This window comes from Physella acuta, unplaced genomic scaffold (genome assembly GCF_028476545.2).
Source record: "Physella acuta isolate Inbredline_101_S28 unplaced genomic scaffold, ASM2847654v3 ptg000838l, whole genome shotgun sequence".
Lineage (NCBI taxonomy): Eukaryota > Metazoa > Mollusca > Gastropoda > Physidae > Physella > Physella acuta.
This window is the reverse complement of record NW_026732355.1, coordinates 265,088-284,358: the sequence shown is the minus strand read 5'-3', so window position 1 is coordinate 284,358 and position 19,271 is coordinate 265,088. Positions and strand designations below refer to the sequence as shown.

At 34.3% G+C, this 19,271-nt stretch overlaps 1 protein-coding gene across 2 annotated transcripts in view; it reads left to right on the top strand.

Annotated features, from left to right (window-relative positions):
* Positions 1-15,643, top strand: part of LOC131951926 (WD repeat-containing protein 97) — a 30,600-nt gene extending 14,957 nt beyond the window's left edge. The window contains exons 18-33 of one of the 2 annotated variants that reach the window (XM_059314377.1): positions 532-607; positions 796-948; positions 1,604-1,694; positions 2,699-2,949; positions 3,510-3,672; positions 3,924-3,995; positions 4,384-4,571; positions 5,102-5,134; positions 6,311-6,547; positions 7,643-7,971; positions 9,733-9,882; positions 11,199-11,301; positions 11,524-11,635; positions 12,236-12,428; positions 13,621-13,697; positions 14,773-15,643. In XM_059314377.1, the coding sequence (XP_059170360.1) occupies positions 532-607; positions 796-948; positions 1,604-1,694; positions 2,699-2,949; positions 3,510-3,672; positions 3,924-3,995; positions 4,384-4,571; positions 5,102-5,134; positions 6,311-6,547; positions 7,643-7,971; positions 9,733-9,882; positions 11,199-11,301; positions 11,524-11,635; positions 12,236-12,428; positions 13,621-13,697; positions 14,773-15,017 (2,473 nt within the window). In that variant the 3' untranslated portion in view covers positions 15,018-15,643. The remainder of the gene's footprint in view (positions 1-531; positions 608-795; positions 949-1,603; positions 1,695-2,698; positions 2,950-3,509; positions 3,673-3,923; positions 3,996-4,383; positions 4,572-5,101; positions 5,135-6,310; positions 6,548-7,642; positions 7,972-9,732; positions 9,883-11,198; positions 11,302-11,523; positions 11,636-12,235; positions 12,429-13,620; positions 13,698-14,772) is intronic. The other variant, XM_059314378.1, reaches the window with a different exon arrangement.
* The last annotated feature ends 3,628 nt before the right edge of the window (positions 15,644-19,271 follow it).

Below are 19,271 nucleotides of genomic sequence, written 5' to 3'. Positions count from 1 at the left end.
TTGTTCACTGTGATTGTAACTTATCAATGATTGGTCACTGTGATTGTAGCATGTCATTTATTGATCACTGTGATCATAACCTATCAATGATTGTTCACTATAATAGCCACCTATTTATTTGTCGGCTGAAATATAGAGATGTAAGGCAGAGAACAGAAGCAGTAAATATAGCTACCGCTCCTTATTGTCAAATATATAAAAATGAAAATTAACCAATTCTTGATATTAAGCTTCATTTTGATGCAAAAATTTGTTACGGTAGATAGTTCTTACTGAGCAAATAAATTGTACCTAGTTAGACAAAAATGTGAATCAGTTTATTAGTTTATATTGAAAATGTGTCATCATTAGGTCTGAGCTATCTGCATATTAAAAATAATCTCTTTAAAGTAGCAAAACAAAATATATAAAAAATGTCTGCCCTACAGCTCTTGTTCACTATAGTTGCCATCCATTATAATTTTTGTATCACATTTTATACTATGCACAAATCACATATTTCCTTTGTTTTGCTGTATCACAATTTTGTAGGTTTTCACACTTTGTTGATATTCTGTCTCCCGAAGAAGAAGATGCAATAATGCAAGAGAAGATAATCAAAGAAAAGGTTCTCACTATTTGTTTTAAATTTTGCTAATCATGTTATGTTAATTTAAATTTAATTTAAAAAAAAAAATATCAAAAACAGGATGCAGTAATAAATTTTTTACTGAGCATGAAAAAAAAAGAAAGAAAGAAAAATAAATGAAACTAGAGATGGCCCAGTTGTTGTTATAAATAAAATCTTTCTTCCAGGCGTATGGACTGCTAGAGATGAGAGAGAATGAGATAGAACAGATCAGAGATGGGGCTCTCATTACCCACAACAAACCTAAACCAAGTAAAAGGACACAGAACAAAGCTTTCAAAGAGTACATGAAGATCTATTACAACAAGGAGAGAATTAAGGTTAGTTTAATGTAGAGAATTGTGGAGGAATATTTGTATGTAGGAAATTTTGGAGGTTAGTTTTATGCTGGAAATTTTGAAGATCTATTACAAAAATGAAAGGATTAAGGTTAGTTTTATGTAGGATATTTTGAAGACCTATTACAACAAGGAGAGGATTCAGGTTAGTTTTTTTCTGTAGGAAATGGTTTCAAATGTGAAGATGAGAAATAAGCTAAACCAGTGGCACAGTTAAATATTTTAAATCTAGAGATGGGACCTGGATTTTTCTACTTCTATGTACATAGTCTACTTTTAAACCCACTGCCACTAAATTTGTTAATAGAGGTTTACATATGTAAAGTACAAGCTTTATGACATTTTGACCAAAATGACTTTTGACAAAATATATTTATTCAACATTTTCTTCTCAGACAACTTTCTTTATTTCATCATAAGCAGCCTGTGTTACACATTTAACAAACTTAATCATTTATCAACAAAGACAACAATATCTGCTAATTAAACATTTCAATTTCCAATTGACCATATTCTCTAAGGGCTATGTATGCAGAAACTATAAGTTTAATTTCTTATCTTTAAAATAGTTGTGACAGTATATTTAAAAAATTGTACATGAAGCTACTGGTTTTAAAGTTTTTGTGGTTCATTTCAGCTTCCAAAGGATGAAGAGTTCCCTAGAGACAGTGTTAAGAAAAAACTGGATCAGGAACTAAAGGCATTTGAAGGAAATGTAAAAGAAGAAGGTATTTTTATATTCCTTTGTTGTTCGGTTTTCAAAACTCAAATACTTGCTATAGAACAGCCTACTATCAGATAGGACAATCTTGAAAATATAGTTAAAAATAAATTAATTGAACATGAAAACTATGGAAGTATATAAGAAACGTAAACTACCATAAAACTACCATACAACATTTTTATTTTTAAGCAAGCTTTAGCACTGTTTGGCATTGTGTTTACAAATCCCAAATCCAGTCCCTCTCTCCTGCCAGCCTCTCTCTACCTACTACATTCCCATAAGCCAACTAAAAACAAAAGTACCCTAGTGAACCTGACAGTCCATGCTGCACATGAAGTAGATTTCACCTACTTCAGTGACCTCAGCATTTAAAGGGATAGTGTAGTCAGCACTATGCCCAGCTGCCTTTACTTTCCTTAGAGTTAGGTACCCATTAGAGCATGGTCAACTCAAGGACGTTGTACAGACTCAAGCCCTGGATCTGAACTTGAGACTTTTAGGTTAGCAGTGAAATGCTCTACCATTCGACCACACTGTTCCTTGTAAAACCTACAAGATCAACCAAAAAATTTTGTAATGTGAACTGCTTGCTAGACCATACTAAACATTGCTGCTAGACCATACTAAACATTGCTGCTAGACCATACTAAACATGCTGCTAGGCTGAAAAATAGTTGAAGTTTTGACCTGAATGGGCTTGAGTAACAGAACTGGAATGTTTGCATGCCCAGTATTTAAACTAATAACCCTTCATTTCATTAGTTCTATGGGTATTTCCCCACAATCTTTAACAATTATTTCCTATTTTTGTTACCAGAAGAAAAGTACAGACCAGTTACTCCCCTTGATTTTATTTGTTATATAGTTATTTCCCCACAATCTTTAACAATTATTTCCTATTTTTGTTACCAGAAGAAAAGTACAGACCAGTTACTCCCCTTGATTTTATTTGTTATATAGTTATTTCCCCACAATCTTTAACAATTACTTCCTATTTTTGTTTACTAGAAAAAAAGTACAGACCTGAATCCCCTCCCCTTGGTTTCTTTGCTGAGCTAGGGCAGATGAGACAGATGAGTGACCCCCTGTCCACACATGCCTGTTTCCCCACCCACCTCTCTGGCTACCTGCCCAACTCAGTCCTGCTGAAAATTCTGTACCCCCCACCCCAGCCTAAAGAGGAGGAGCTGGTCAAGGCACCCTACCAGCCCCCCAAACTGACACGCAAGCAGTTGGCTGAGATCCAGAGCCTGTATCCAGTGAGTCACCAGTGTGTGTTTTAAAGTGTGTCACCAGTGTTTTAATGTGTGTCACCACTGTGTTTTACTGTTTGTCACCAACTTGTGTTTTACTGTGTGTCACCACTGTGTGTCACCAACTTGTGTTTTAATGTGTCACCACTGTGTTTTAATGTGTGTCACCATTGTGTTTTAACATGTGTCACCAACTTGTGTTTTAATGTATGCCACCTTTGTTTTAATGTGTCACCACTGTGTTTTACTGTGTCACCACTGTGTTTTACTGTGTGTCACCACTATGTTTTAATGTGTGTCACAACTATGTTTTAATTTGTGTCACCACTGTGTTTTACTGTGAGACACCAGTTTGTGTTTTAATGTGTGAAACCACTTTATGTCACCATGTTGTGTTTTAATATTAGTTATTTTGTTTGTTTTAATGTGTCACCATTATGCTACACTGTGTTTGCATTTAATGTATTCCTCTGTTTAAAGTGTTAACGATTTAGTTTGTTGATATAAGCTTGTTCCACAACTGCTGTTTCAAAATCTTCATGTTTAGACATAAATTTTTTTTTCAGCGAAGGACAATTAGAGTTGATTCTGATGACCTTGAACCTGAAATAAGCCGAACTGTGACCTTTGATGAGCATGTCACAAGAGTATTGCAGGTCGACCTTAGTGATGATGAGGAAGAAAAAACAGCAGACTCAGAATCTGTGTTTCAATCTCGCGAGTCCACTGGTTGGTTACTTTACCTGATCACATGACCAACATTCTCCTTCCTCTATTATTTTTTAGCATTCTTAGTGGTCACATGACCACCTTCTCTCCTTTTTTTAAATTTTTAACATTCATAGTCTTCTTAGTGATTACATGAGTTGATTGCTCTATCATGTTACTTTCAACTTTCTTATAAAGTTTTTTTTTTTTAAATATATTGTTATACAAAGTGTAATCTACATGAAGAATTTATGCAATTATTTTTTTCTTAGATGCCAAAATGAAAGATACACCATCAGTTAAGTCACCAGCCAGCACTGAAAAATCAGCCTCAGTTTTATCAGGTACAATATTCTCCTGTGTTGTTTTTGTGATTGACTGCAACCTTTGAAATAAAGAATAAAATTAATCGCATCTTCTATGCATCAAAATATTGTATATTATTTGTAAAATTGATGACAGACAAATTTGAATTTATAATTATTGACAGATTTGTTTGCTGTATAAGAATTATGTCAGACATTGTTGTATAAGATTTATGAAAGACATGTTTACTGTATAAGATTAATGACAGACGATGTTTACTGTATAAGATTTATTACAGACAAGTTTGCTGTATAAGATTCATGACAGACAATGTTTACTGTATAAGATTTATGACAGATATGTATAAGATTTATAACATACAACTTTGTTGTATAAGATTTATGACAGATGCATGTGTTGTATAAGGTCCCCAGAGAACCAGTTCCTCTCTGATCCAACAAAGGATGCTGCAACTAAAGAAGAAAAAAACTGTCCAGATCAAAGACCCAGAATCCAGTGATGAGGAAGACATGTTTGCCAAGGGAAGTAACTCCCAGAAGTCCTCTCTAATGTCCAGAGTTCAAGAAATCATGGAGAAGCCACCTCCAGTCAAAGTAAATCTTTTAGTTTATTGATATGAAGTTTAGTGAAGAAGCTCTGCTATACAAAATGTTGTGAAACAGGTGGAAATTAAATTTAAGCCATGTTATACAGCTGAATATATTTACATGCTAAAATGTTGTAGGTTAACTCAAAGCAAATGTTGATAGGTTTTTATCTTGTTGAACATTTATAGGCAAACACAAAAATTGTAATGTCCATCTTTTTTGGTTTCTCTTCCCTTTGTAAAAATAAAAATTTACTTCTTGAAACTGAACTTCAACTACAAGAAAGTATAATTGAGATAATTGTTATACACTTTTGACATAGAGCTGGAATTAATGGATATTAAACAGAAGCAGGACTGAGAGTCAGGATTTTATCTTCTGGCAATAGACAGAGTCATGTCAGGTTTTCATGGTATGACAATTAACAGAAGCAGATTTATGTCAGATTCTGTCTTCCATTTTTTAAAGAATTCTTTTGCAAAAATTTTTTTTTAAAAGTTTGTTCTATAAACACTTAAGGGAATTCCATTTTACAGGAACCAGTTGTTAAACCTCCTGAGAAAATCAAAGTAAGACATCAGCATAATTTGTTAACAAAACCTTGTTGGTCAAATGTAATGTTGCTTATGTTCAACTAAAATATTAACCCTCTCAATGTCCAACTAAAATAGTTAACCATCTCAACGCCCAAATAAAATACTTAAACCTCTCAATGCCCAAATTATTTTTAAACGAAATTTTCACTAAGTTTCATTAACAAAAATATATAAAAATTATTTAGATTTTTTTAAGCATTTGATTTTCTGTTCAGATAGATAAACTAAATTGAATACAGTTTGTAACACACTTAAATTTTAAATTGACTAATATAATATTTAGACATATTGTAGTATTTCAATCAATTTAAAAAAAAAAGAATGTAATCAACTGCTCCATTTGTTTATTAAACAATGGAAATCAGCAACATCCTATTATAAAATAATCTCCCTTGTTAGTTGGCTTGTGTACTCACCCATGACCAACATTGCACCTCGACACACCCTGCACCTTACACTACAAACAACAGGCTTTGTTTGGTACTAAATTTTTCATCTGAGGAGTTGCAGTGTAATAATTTTTGTTTTAGTTTTTAAACTTTACAAGTGTCTAACATATGTTTTTTGATGGTGTTCTAACAAATATAAAGAGTACATTTCCCAGTGTGATGTGCTATTTAACAGTACACAAGTTGAAGCAGAAGTTTTATTGTATTTTTATTACTGATAGCTTTGTTTTAAATATAACTTGTATAGTTTGATACATAGCTTTCACCATCCCTAACCTAATCCTGATGTTTAAACCCAGACCTAATCCTAAACTGTAAACCAAGGATGCTCAACATTCACTATCCTTAATCTAATCTTCACATCTTAACCCAGATCTAATCCTAACTCTTCTAAAAATTATGCAAGTATTGATATGCCTAATAGTAAACAAAAAAACAATAATTAAATTTCTTTTGAGATGATGATCATGAGGGCAGATGAAGTAGAGTTCACTTCTATCTGTGAGTCATGACTGATAGAAAAGTCATAACTCCAACAGCCATATCATCCTTGAGAGATGCCTTATAAAACTGATTTGACTCTGGAACATTCTACGGAATCAAGCTAATTACCAAACTAGAGACTTAAGTGTTGACTGCAGAAAGCCCTAGCATTTGACCACACTGTCCTAATGTTAAACCTAAGCCTTATCCATTCCAGGAAGTCACAGAGCCTGTCAAGAAGATGGCCACGCCCCCTCCTGTGGAACCAATCAAACGTCTGGCACCAGTTCCAGCCAAGCCAGTGATCAAGTTGATCAGCCAACCCCCCAAACCCCAGCCTGTGGCCCCACGCTCCCCGACACCACCACCTCCCCCCACACCTCTACCAAACTTCATCAAACAGTTTGTGGGAACTGAGTGGTTTGACAAGTATTTTCCTAACTGTAATGAAAATGTGAGTAGTTTGATATCATTTTTACCAACTGTAATGAAAATGTGAGTAGTTTGATATCATTTTTACCAACTGTAATGAAAATGTGAGTAGTTTATTTTAAAATATATTGAAAATGTTTTTAGCTTAACAATATTTGTAAATTTGTATTTAGTCCCAATGGAAATGTAGATTTAGATTAAATATTCAGCACTATCTCCAAAAATTATATGTGACCCTGGTCTTTGCTTTGAGTAGTGTAAAACTAACTGCCACAATTTAAAACCAAAATATTGCAGGAAATCAATTTTGGGATTGTATTTAATTCTAATTACTTATTTATTTATGCACTTAGTTGTGTCAACATTTTTCTAAAATTAAATTATTATTAAAACACATTTTTTTTTAGATCCACTTATACATTTTTAGTGAAAACAAAAATGAGTTATAAAGAGTTGCAGATTTTTTCTTGGAATTAAGTTTCAGAAAAGTTGTGTAGTAAAAGAGACATTTGTTTAAATCTGAAATGTTTCAAACAAATGAAAATAATATGAATAGACCATAAAGCTAAAAAAATAACTGGCAGAGTCTCCCAAATATGGTAGGAACAGTGGCGTAGCGAGGTCGGGTGTTACCCGGTGCGGCACTTAATGGTGTCACCCCACCAGAGACATAGCGACCCTTCCCCGGGACAAACTTTCAAATTTTTGATTTGCACCTTCCCCTCAAACTTTCGATTTGCACCCCACCATCAAGTTTTTCTCTACATATTTTGCTATTTTTTTGCCTTGGTGTCAACCCCCCCCCCCCCCTAAATGGTGTCACCTGGTGCGGTCCGCACCCCCGCCCCCCCCCCCTCGCTGCGCCTCTGGGTAGGAATGTATGATCCAGTAATTTTTCTCACATTAATGTATTGATTACATCTCTGACACCCCAGACCTTACCCAAACCATGGACAGGGGACCTACTGGTCAACATGATTGTGAAGCTGTTACATTAATTTATTATTTACATCTTTGACACCCCAGACCTTACCAGAACCATTGACAGGGGACCTGCTGGTCAACATGATTGTGAAGCTGTTACATTAATTTATTATTTACATCTTTGACACCACAGACCTTACCCAAACCATGGACCGGGGACCTGCTGGTCAACATGATTGTGAAGCTGCTGCGCATTGCTGAATGGCTGCACAAAATAGCCGTCACCGAGGCCATCCTGACCATCTACAACTCCGAGGGCCTCAGCGACTCCGTCACACTGACTGTGGTGAAAACTCTGCTGTCGGTGCTGAATCACCACGCCAACCCACCCAACTGTGGGGTGGGGGAGCAGAAGGATTTTATCTTGACGGCTTTGAGAGCTCTGTCGGCTTTTGCTGTGAGGGACAAGGATGTGATTGCTGAGTTGATTGCGCAGTTCTTGGACGGGGATATGGTTGTCAGGTATATGTTGGTTTATTTTGTCTTTTTTAGAGGGGATATGGTTATCAGGTATATGTTGGTTCATTCTGTAGATGGGATATGGTTGTCAGGTATATGTTGGTTCTTTCTATCTTTGTTACATGGGATATGGTTATCATGTATATGTTGGTTCTTTCTGTAGATGGGATATGGTTATCAGAAATATGTTGGTTCTTTCTATCTTTTGTTAGAGGGGATATGGTTGTCAGGTATATGTTGGTTCTTTCTGTAGATGGGATATGGTTGTCAGGTATATGTTGGTTCTTTCTGTAGATGGGATATGGTAGTCAGGTATATGTTGGTTCTTTCTGTAGATGGGATATGGTTGTCAGGTATATGTTGGTTCTTTCTGTAGATGGGATATGGTTGTCAGGTATATGTTGGTTCTTTCTGTAGATGGGATATGGTTATCAGGTATATGTTGGTTCTTTCTGTAGATGGGATATGGTAGTCAGGTATATGTTGGTTCTTTCTGTAGATGGGATATGGTTGTCAGGTATATGTTGGTTCTTTCTGTAGATGGGATATGGTTGTCAGGTATATGTTGGTTCTTTCTGTAGATGGGATATGGTTATCAGGTATATGTTGTTTCTTTCTGTCTTTTTTAGATGGGATATGGTTGTCAGGTATATGTTGTTTCTTTCTGTCTTTTTTAGATGGGATATGGTTGTCAGGTTTATGTTGGTTCATTATGTCTTTTTTAGAGGGGATATGGTTGTCAGGTATATGTTGGTTCTTTCTGTAGATGGGATATGGTTGTTAGGTATATGTTGGTTCTTTCTGTAGATGGGATAATGTTGTCAGGTATATGTTGCTTCTTTCTGTAGATGGGATATGGTTATCAGGTATATGTTGGTTCTTTCTGTAGATGGGATATGGTTGTCAGGTATATGTTGGTTCTTTCTGTAGATGGGATATGGTTATCAGGTATATGTTGGTTCATTCTGTAGATGGGATATGGTTGTCAGGTATATGTTGGTTCTTTCTGTCTTTTTTAGAGGGGATATGGTTATCAGGTATATGTTGGTTCATTCTGTAGATGGGATATGGTTGTCAGGTATATGTTGGTTCTTTCTGTAGATGGGATATGGTTATCAGGTATATGTTGGTTCATTATGTCTTTTTAGATGGGATATGGTTATCAGGTATATGTTGGTTCATTCTGTCTTTTTTAGATGGGATATGGTTGTCAGGTATATGTTGGTTCTTTCTCACTTTTTTAGTTGGGATATGGTTGTTAGGTATATGTTTGTTCTTTCTCACTTTTTTAGTTGGGATATGGTTGTCAGGTATATGTTTGTTCTTTCTGTCTTGTTTAGGTAGGGATTCGGCTTTACATGTATATGTTGGTTTTTATTTTATTTAGATGGGGATATGGTGCACAGGTATATATTCATTTTTGTCTTCTTCAAATTAATTCACTTGTAAGATTGCAAATATAACTAACTGTATAAATAAAGATTTTTTAAGAAATTTTTTTTTCTGTTTTTATATTTCTTACTTAATTGATAAATAATATAAAGTCTGACAGGATCATTGTTAAAAGTCATAATAAGTCACGGTTGACTTAAATCATTAGTCCACATAATGTTTATGATACTAACTGTGATTGATTGTAATTTTAATTTTTGTGAAATTAGCCATTATGGTTTTGATTGTGGTGGTAACCCTATTAATATTTGTGATTGACTATAATTGTGATTGATTGTGAGTGTGACCATGATTGTTTGCTGTGACCTGCAGGTCAGCTGTCCTTGAAGTGATGGCCAGTCTGGGCATGGTTGACCCCCACAGGCAGTTCCAGAAGGAACTGGACACCTGGGACATTTGGAGTTTTGATGAGAAAACTCACGCGGAGGAGGTTCGCAAGATGGTCCATAACTGGCTGGACAGGTCAGTCTAAAATTTATTTGCTGCTTAGTAGGTTGATGTTGAATGGTAGAGTTTGATCCCAACTTTGAGTCTGTAGGTTGGTTCTGAGTCCACTCAGCTCTGAAAGGGTACCTGACTCACATTAGGGAAACTAAGGCAGCTGGGCATAGTGCTGACCTCTTCATATGCAGAGGTCATTGAAACAGATGAACTCTACTTCATCTGCCCCATGTTTCTTTGGCACAAATGGGAAATATGTTGATGTGGTTGGCTGTAAAAACATAACAGATTTAGCTATTAGTTATTTACAATCATTACAAGAGGATGTGTTAAGATAACAGAGCACATGACTGCTATCCTGAGAATCTCTAGACATTAAGTAAGTAAAGTTTCCCTTTCAAACCTGATGGTCTATGGGGCAAGTGAAGTAGAGTGCACTTGTTTCTGTGACCTCGGCATATGAAGAGATAGTGTGGTCAGCACTATGCCCAGCCGCCTTTACTTAGCCTAACGTGAGTTAGGTACCCATCAGAGTTGGGTGGACTCAGGGATGGTCTACTGACTTGAACCCGGATTCGAACTCGTGACTTATGGGTTAGCAGTCCAGCTCTCTACCACTAGACCACTCCGTCCCACATAGACATTAACCCAGGCTCAAAACTGTAGGACATTCCTGAGTCCACTCAGCTCTGATGGGTATCTGGCTTATGTTAGGGAAAGTAAAGGCATCTGGGCATAGTGCTGACGACACTATCCGTTCATATGCAGAGGTCACTAAAACAGGTGAACTCAGTTTCACCTGTCCCATGGACCACCAGGTTTAAAAGGGTAACGTTTTAGTATTTAAATCATCATCATCATAATTTTTCCTTTTCATTCCTTGTTGAGCATTGGGCCTCTGTCACTCCTCATGGTCTCCTGCCTCACTTTTCAGCTGTTCCCAATTCCTTCCTATTTGTTTTCGGCCTCCTCCAGCACATTACGTCACCATGTCCTCCTGGGTTGACCCCTGTGTCGCCTGCCCTGGGGGTTCCACTCCAAGGCTTGCCTGGCTCTATTCCCAGCATCCTTTCTAATCATGTGCCCGATCCATCACCATTTCCTCTCCATAATTTGCCTTTGTATTGTTTCCTGCCCACATATCTCCCATAGTTTTGTGTTTTTTGTATTTACCTAATATATAGTTTTTAAATCAATCATAAAACCTGCAGAAATATTATATTCAAAAGCTGTTATCTTTTTTGTTGCTGGTAGTGTATTTTCTAGTAGTGTTTTATTTTATGTGAATTTTTTGTTACTTAAAAATTCACAAAAACTCTTGGCATTGTTCTCTACAGATGGATGACAGCTTACAAGATGAGGATAGAAGACACAGTGGAAAAACTCAACAAAGGGCAGTCACTGCAAGGACGTTTATCTACAGTTGCTAGTGACCGGAAAGTAAATAAAAATTGATGCCAAAATTTAAATATAAAATAATTTTTTTAATGTCCGATATAGGCCTCTTTAATTTTGTTACTTCTTTTAATTTTAAAAATAAAATCGGAGCTTTTTATTTTTTATAATTTAAGTATATGAAAATTGATTAAAAAATTGAAATATTTAGTGTTTGATATATGTTTATTCTTTTTTTTTTCTGGTTTTTAATTTATTTTTAATTAGGGAAGTGTCAGACCAGGTGATGTTGAGACTTCATCTAAACATGGAAGTTTGAAGGTTCCAGAATCTTCTAGAACAGGGAGGACATCTTCAATGTCTTATAATAGTGTAACAGGTCAGTTTGTTAACCCCTCACATAGGCCAATTTGTCAAGGTAACTTGCCTGCAACAGAAACACCCAGATGACTTGCAATAGAACAGTTACAGACGAGGCCCCTGTCTTCTTTCTTCTTCTTCGTTCTTAATTTTTAGGCCCCAGTCAATTAATAAGTAATTTATTGAATCCCAAACAAAATCTGCTAATGTTTTAGGATACAAAAAAGTGTACAAAGTAAATAAGCCAGTATTTTTAGATCCAAAGTAAAATAGCCAATATTTTTAGATCCAAAGTAAATGAACCAATATTTTAAGATCCAAAGTACATGAGCCAATATTTTAAGATCCAAAGTACATGAGCCAATATTTTAAAATCCAAAGCAAATATTTTTAGATCCAAAGTAAATGAGCCATACATACATTTAATCACAAGTAAAAAAAGCCAATATTTTTAGGACCAAAGTAAATAAGCCAATATTTTTAGGTCCAAAAATAAACCAATATTTTTTATGCTCAAACATAACAAGTACTTGCAAATTCATAAAAAAAAATTTTTTATTGAATTATTTATTTAAATAACACAGTGCATATCAAAACTACTTGACTTAAAATCTTTCAGTAACACTGGACAAGGTGAACGGCTCCTCCATCATGGAATCTGTCACGTACATCGATGCCATCAGTTACTTCTGTGAGGTCATGATGGAGAAAGAGCTGGAGGCGCTGAAGAGGGGCGAGGTGTTCCGCAGTAAAGAAGGGGAAGTTGTTACCCAAAATAAGAACACTGTTCTTGTTCTTCCGAAAATTGCCCAGTAGGTTTTTTTTGTATTAAAATGGTATAGGCCTATAATTATTTAGCGCAATTTCCATTCTGGAGAATTGCGTTTATTAACCCGTCATTTCTGGATGTATGAATGTATGAATGAATGGATGTGTGTCCGCAGCTTTAAGTCGTATCTCCTCCTCAACGAAGCAATATCGAGGACTAGTTTCAAAAGCAATTATGTTAAGCAAGTTACGAGGATGAACATAGGCCAAAAAAATTCCGGGTTTCTTTCATGGATTTCCCTCGAAAAAATGCAGTTTTTGGCCCATATCTCGACAACCAGACCACTTAGCGACTTGAAACATGTACCAATCGATTCCTGCCACAATTTAGAACAATATTGCCAAAGAAAGTTTTCAAAATATCCTTTCGTTCGGTCACAAAAATTTTTTTGAATTAATTAAAATTTGGACCGAATTAGTAGGCATTTTTATCCAACCACACCACACGCGTCATCACGTTCAATAGCTGCGCCATCACGTTCAATGGCTGCGACATCACGTTCGGTAGCTAGGCGCGCAATGGTTTTTAGTCATGTAACTCTATTGTAAATAAAACATGTAAAATACTGAAAAAAAATTAATAAAAAACGTTTTAATAACTAATCAATGGTTTTACTAACCCTGCTCTTGATTTACGCTAAGACAGAGCTATTTTTAGATAACATAAGGAAATTGCGCTAAAATTGTCACTAGACTTTTTAATTACCTTGTTTTTAGTTTAATGACTTTTGGTTTTAATTTTTTAAAATGACATTTATTTGTGATAAAAATTAAAATAAAAAAATGTGATAAAATTAAATGAATAGAAAAAATTTATTAAAATTTGCTGGTAATTTTTTTTAATTAGAAATTCTGCTTTCTGCACAAATGACATCTTTTGTACTGCACTGTCTAAACAAACCACTAAAAATATTTTTTTATTAAATGTAAAGTTGTACATTTATTTAAAATCTATATGGTGTTTTAGCTAATGTAAATATACACAAATCTTAGTTCTATGTATGATTGTTAAAGCAATATAAAAGTTAATCTAGATAAGTATTGTTGTTTTAAGAAATGTAAAAGGCTTTTATTTATCTGAAATACCCTTGAATTATTGTTTTCTTTTAATTATCACATATAAAAGAAATGTGCTGTGTGAATTTACCAAAAAGTTTAAAATCATTTTTTCTGCAGCAAACCTGCCCTGACCCGCCTGGGTGAAACACACACCAGTAAATGTAGAGCTGACCGCGAAACCTCCTTACACACAGGCAAGTTCGTTACGCTAATTAATTAGTTTTTTATTAACTGACTCAATGGAATAAAACAGACAATGACCAACACAATAAAGGTTTTGTGTCAGAGGTGGATGAGGTAGAGTTTCCCTGACTCTGAGGCTAAGTGCTGAAGCCAAAATTACCTTTACATCAGCATTAAATGATCATATAAAAAGTTAATAAATAATACAAATTGTGGGGAGATGATTTATTGCACTAAATTAATTGTTTGGTGTCATTATGCCAAAACTTATGCTTAAAAAAACCAAATAGATACTTATTTTTTTTAATAACGCAATATTAAGTTAAATTTTAAAGAAACTTTTTTTTTATTCATTGTACTTTCATCTTGCTTGAAAATAATTATTATATTTAGTTAATTTTTCAGCCTCCTCTGTCATAACTCAAAATTCCACTAAATATTATGGTTTAAATTGTACTATTTCACTCATGTTTTGCATGCACAATTCAGAATGCTACTATTTTTAACAGAATTCAGAATGCCACCAATCTTCTTTAAAGTTTTTCACTATTTTTAACAGAATTCAGAATGCCACCAACCATCTTTAAATCTCTCACTATTGTTTACAGAGTTCAGAATGCCACCAATCTTCATTAATTTTCTCACTATTGTTTACAGAATTCAAAAAGCCACCAAACTTCATAAATTTTCTCACTATTGTTTACAGAGTTCAGAATGCCACCAATGTTCATAAATGTTCTCACTATTGTTTACAGAGTTCAGAATGCCACCAATCATAAATTTTCTCACTATTGTTTACAGAGTTCAGAATGCCACCAATGTTCATAAATTTTCTCACTATTGTTTACAGAGTTCAGAATGCCACCAATCATAAATTTTCTCACTATTGTTTACAGAGTTCAGAATGCCACCAATCATAAATTTTCTCACTATTGTTTACAGAGTTCAGAATGCCACCAATCTTCATAAATTTTCTCACTATTGTTTACAGAGTTCAGAATGCCACCAATAATAAATTTTCTCACTATTGTTTACAGAATTCAGAATGCCACCAACCATCTTTAAATCTCTCACTATTGTTTACAGAATTCAGAATGCCACCAATCATAGCCAGAGGTAAACAGCTAGCACCTGGCACCCTGACAGGCTTTGTGTCCTGCATCAACCTGCCCATGAAGTCCGTCCACCTCAACCCGTTCCCGTCCCCTGCAGACCTCCACAGGGCCCTGCTACAGCAGCCCATCCTCATCACACTCAAATCTGCTCAGAAATATTTCATCCCCTCCCAGAGTTACGTGGACGACTACCCCACCTCTAGCCTGGTGGTCTGACCTGCTCCAACAGCCCATCCTCATTACACTCAAGTCTGCTCAGAAATATTTCATCCCCTCCCAGAGTTACGTGGACGACTACCCCACCTCTAGCCTGGTGGTCTGACCTTGACCTAATAACCTGAATTTGATCTTCCTGACCTTGTAGTCTGACTGACATCTCTTGAACTATGACCTTTTAGTATGACATGTCTTTATGTTTAAAATGTGTCTATGATTATTAAAGTAGTAGATATAAGTATCTAATGAATGGACCAAAAAGTAACATAATTAAAATTGTGCACAATAATAGTGGATCTAATTGCTTATGTAATGTTGGACAATAATCTTCAATCTAGTAACTTACATATCATTGATCTTATGATTACTTAAAAAAAATAACTGCTCATCTGTGTCTGGCTGAGGTCATAGTTAATGTAAAATATTTCTTTCTAGTTCTTGAAAATACAAGTTAAGCCCATTTTTAAAAATATTCTTGTCTGTGATATAGATAATGTATGCCATGACAGTAAAATATTTTATAAAACAACACAAACTTTCAGTATTTAATTGTCTGTGATTATAGAGTTTGACTGATTCAGTGGCCATATAGAGTGGTTTGTAAATTAAAAGTAATTATTTATCAATTTCTTGGTGTTGTTTTCTATTCTGTTTTATGTACTAGTTCACCCTTAAATATTCATAATATTTAGCTATATAAGCTCAGAGTAATTTCTTTTAAATTCTACATTAAGAAAAAAGAAAAGATAGTTTTTTTTTTAAATTTATGCAATAAATATTGTTTTTTTTTTATGCCACAAAACTTAATCAAATGTGAAATTTGATTTAATGTACTTTGTTCACCCAAATTTTATCTGGAATCAAATTTTACAATCTTGGTGCATATAGAGTTAAGCCAAATTTTTTTTTTATTGTTCTGAGTGTTCTCTCTACACTGAATTAGATTGTTGCATCCATACAAGAATGTTGCTAAAGTATCTAAGAAAATAGTGTGTTGATAATCTATTCATTTGAAATTGTGAATAGGCCTACATGTTTGTTTAAACTTTAAAATGTAATACAAATTTTTTGTTTTTAAATAAAAGTTTAATAAAAGAACAGTTGTTTTTACTTACATAATTGTTTTACTTACATTTCTGTTTTAGAAACATTTCTCTTTTCACTTTCATTAATTTCTTTTTCACTTTTATTGAATTTCTGTTTCACTTACATTTCTATTTCACTTCCATTTCAATTACATTACATGTCTTTATCATTTATTATTCTGCTTTACATTTTACATTTTTGTTTTACCTACATTTCTTTTTCCCATACATTTCTGTTTCTCTTACATTACATTTCTGTTTCACTTACATTACATTTCTGTTTCACTTACATTACATTTCTGTTTAACTTGCATTTCTGTTTAACTAACATTTCTTTTACTTCGATTATCATTTTCACTTACATTTCACTTGCATTTTTGTTTCACTTACATTACATTTTTTTACTTACATTTCTAGTTTGATTAAATTATGTTTCTTTTCTTTTTTGTTCACTTACGACTGTTTCATTTTTTTACTTTCTCGTATATACGAAGTATAGAGAAAGTCTTGTAATCGTGCAAAAAAAAAAATTGAGATTTTTACAAATCTCGACGTTTTACACCTCACTGATACGGAAAAACATAATTTTGCAATTTTGTCCGTATGTCTGTGTGTGTGTGTGTGTGTGTGTGTGTCTGTCTGTCTGTGTGTGTGTAAACGCGATAACTTGAGTACCGTTACAGCTAGGTTGATGAAATTTTATATATAAGTATTTTATCAAATCGTAGATCCTGATCAACTATTGAGCAATTTCCGATAACCGGAAGTGGTACTTTTTCTACTTTGAATTTTTCAAAAGCCTATAACTTGAGTACTATTTCAGATAGATAAATGAAATTTCACATGTGAGTAAAAGATCTAATTCTCTACCTTCTATCAAATTTTGAGTAATTTCCGTTGACCGGAAGTACTTATTTACGCTATCTCCGATTTCTCAAAAAAACGCATGTAAGTTTATAAAGTACTAATAATATTATGCACATTTTGTTTTTTGCGTTCGCTTGGTGCGCAATTCTTTTTTCTACGAGATTCTATTCTATTTTTTAAAGTTTTAGTAATTAAAAATCATGTCTATATTCCGAGTTATATAAGAATATTCGAGAAAGTTTAGGGGAGATCACTCCCGGTTTATTTTTCTGTTTCTCTTGCATTTCTGTTTCATTTACATTTCTGTTTCACTTGCATTTCTGTTTCTTTTTATTAAATTTTGGTTTGACTTACATTTCTGTTTCACTTACAATACATTTTTGTTTCACTTACATTACATTTCTGTTTCACTTACATTTCTGTTTTACTTACATTTCTATTTCGGTTACATTTTTGTTTCACTTACATTTCTGCTTTGACTTACATTTATCTGTTTTATTTACATTTCTGTTTCTTTACATTTATGTGTCACATACGATTTGTTTCACTTTCAATTCTGTTTCACTTACTTGTTTCACTTTCATTACATTTCTGGTTCACTTACATTTCTGTTTCACTTTCATTACATTTCTGTTTTACTTACATTTCTTTTTCATTTACATTTCTATTTCGGTTACATTTCTGTTTCACTTACATTTCTATTTCGGTTACATTTCTGTTTCACTTACATTTCTGCTTTGACTTACATTTATGTGTCACTTACAATTATGTTTCACTTTCAATTCTGTTTCGCTTAAAATTTTGTTTCACTTTCATAACATTTTTGTTTCACTTTCATTACATTTCACTTACACTTCTGTTTTTTGTTTTTCTTACATTTCTGTTTCACTTTTATTTCTGTTTCACTTACATTTCTGCTTCACTTACATTTCTGTTTTACTTACATTTATGTTTCACTTTCATTGAATTTCCTTTTTCATTCATATTTCTGTTTTACTTACTGTATTGACGCTAGTTGAGGTCAAGTAGATAGAGGTTAAAAGAAACAGACGTTACATAGTTGGGTAGAGAGACCACTGAGGCTAGTAGTGAGATCAGCGGTGGACTAGGTGTTAGGTATCGGTTAGAGACGGTCGAGATGTGTAGGGCTAGGTAACCGTTGATAGAGAGCGGTCAGAGTTAGGTAGAGAATTAGAGGTAGATCGTGAGGTAGAAACGGTCAGATCTAGAAAACGGTAGACAGTAGTAGTAGAGAGTATAGGCAGAGTTTCTTCCAGGCATCTCTTCGGGGGGGCGAAGCCCCCCCGAAAAATTTTTACCGCCCCCCCCCGAACGAAATGAAATTTATATAATTTATATAGAAAATATATACTTTTAACAGTGTCCGCCCCCCCCGAAGAAAGTTTACCGCCCCCCCGAAGATTTCAAGTGCCCCCCCGGAGAAAAAAGTCTGGAAGAAACACTGAGTATAGGCTAGTTAGGTAGGGAATTAATTTGATTGTTTAATAAAGGACATTTATCTTTTGGATCGGACTTGTGTGTGTTAATTCAAACTATAACCAGGCTGGTATTATCTTCATCACCCCCATTCACACAAATAAAACCGCCCCAATGCGTGGACCCCATCCTGAGATAATATCCAAATCGTAGCGAAGCACGGGTATAAAAACTTTAAAATGTAAAAATCAACTTTTAAAAAATTTAAAACTTTTAAAAACTTTTAAAAACTTATAAAAACTTGAAAAAAACTCTTTGAACAAAATTTAAATTTTAAATTTTAAAGTTTTTAAAATTTTAAAATTTTAAATTTAAAAGTTTTTAAAAGTCTTAAATTTTAATTGAAGAATTTAAAAAATCCCTCCTTCTTTTCTATTTCGGGCTTGGGACCGACTAGATAGATATCACAGAGTTTCTCTCCCCCCCCCCCCCCCCAGAAGACACACTGTATATCTAGGCGAAGTTACGGGTGTCCGGCAGGATCACGACTTAAGGAATCCTTTCTGGCCATTGTATGTGACGTCATCATACAATGAGCAGGCAGGACCGCCTTAAGTCAGCTCACTGCTACCACGGGTAGTAAACATCGTGCATTAGAAGCTTTCTTCATTAGAAGTTCTCCTCTAGTACAGGATGAGTCGAAATAAAACGGAGATATTACATTTTAATTCTCCTCTACTGGCGGATGTGCAAGGAACACTCAATGCTACACCGTTATTTTCCAAGTCGTATGATTTACGCACTTATAAACTTTTAATACGCGTTTTTTTTACCACTTTCTCGTATACAGAGTATAAAGGGAGTA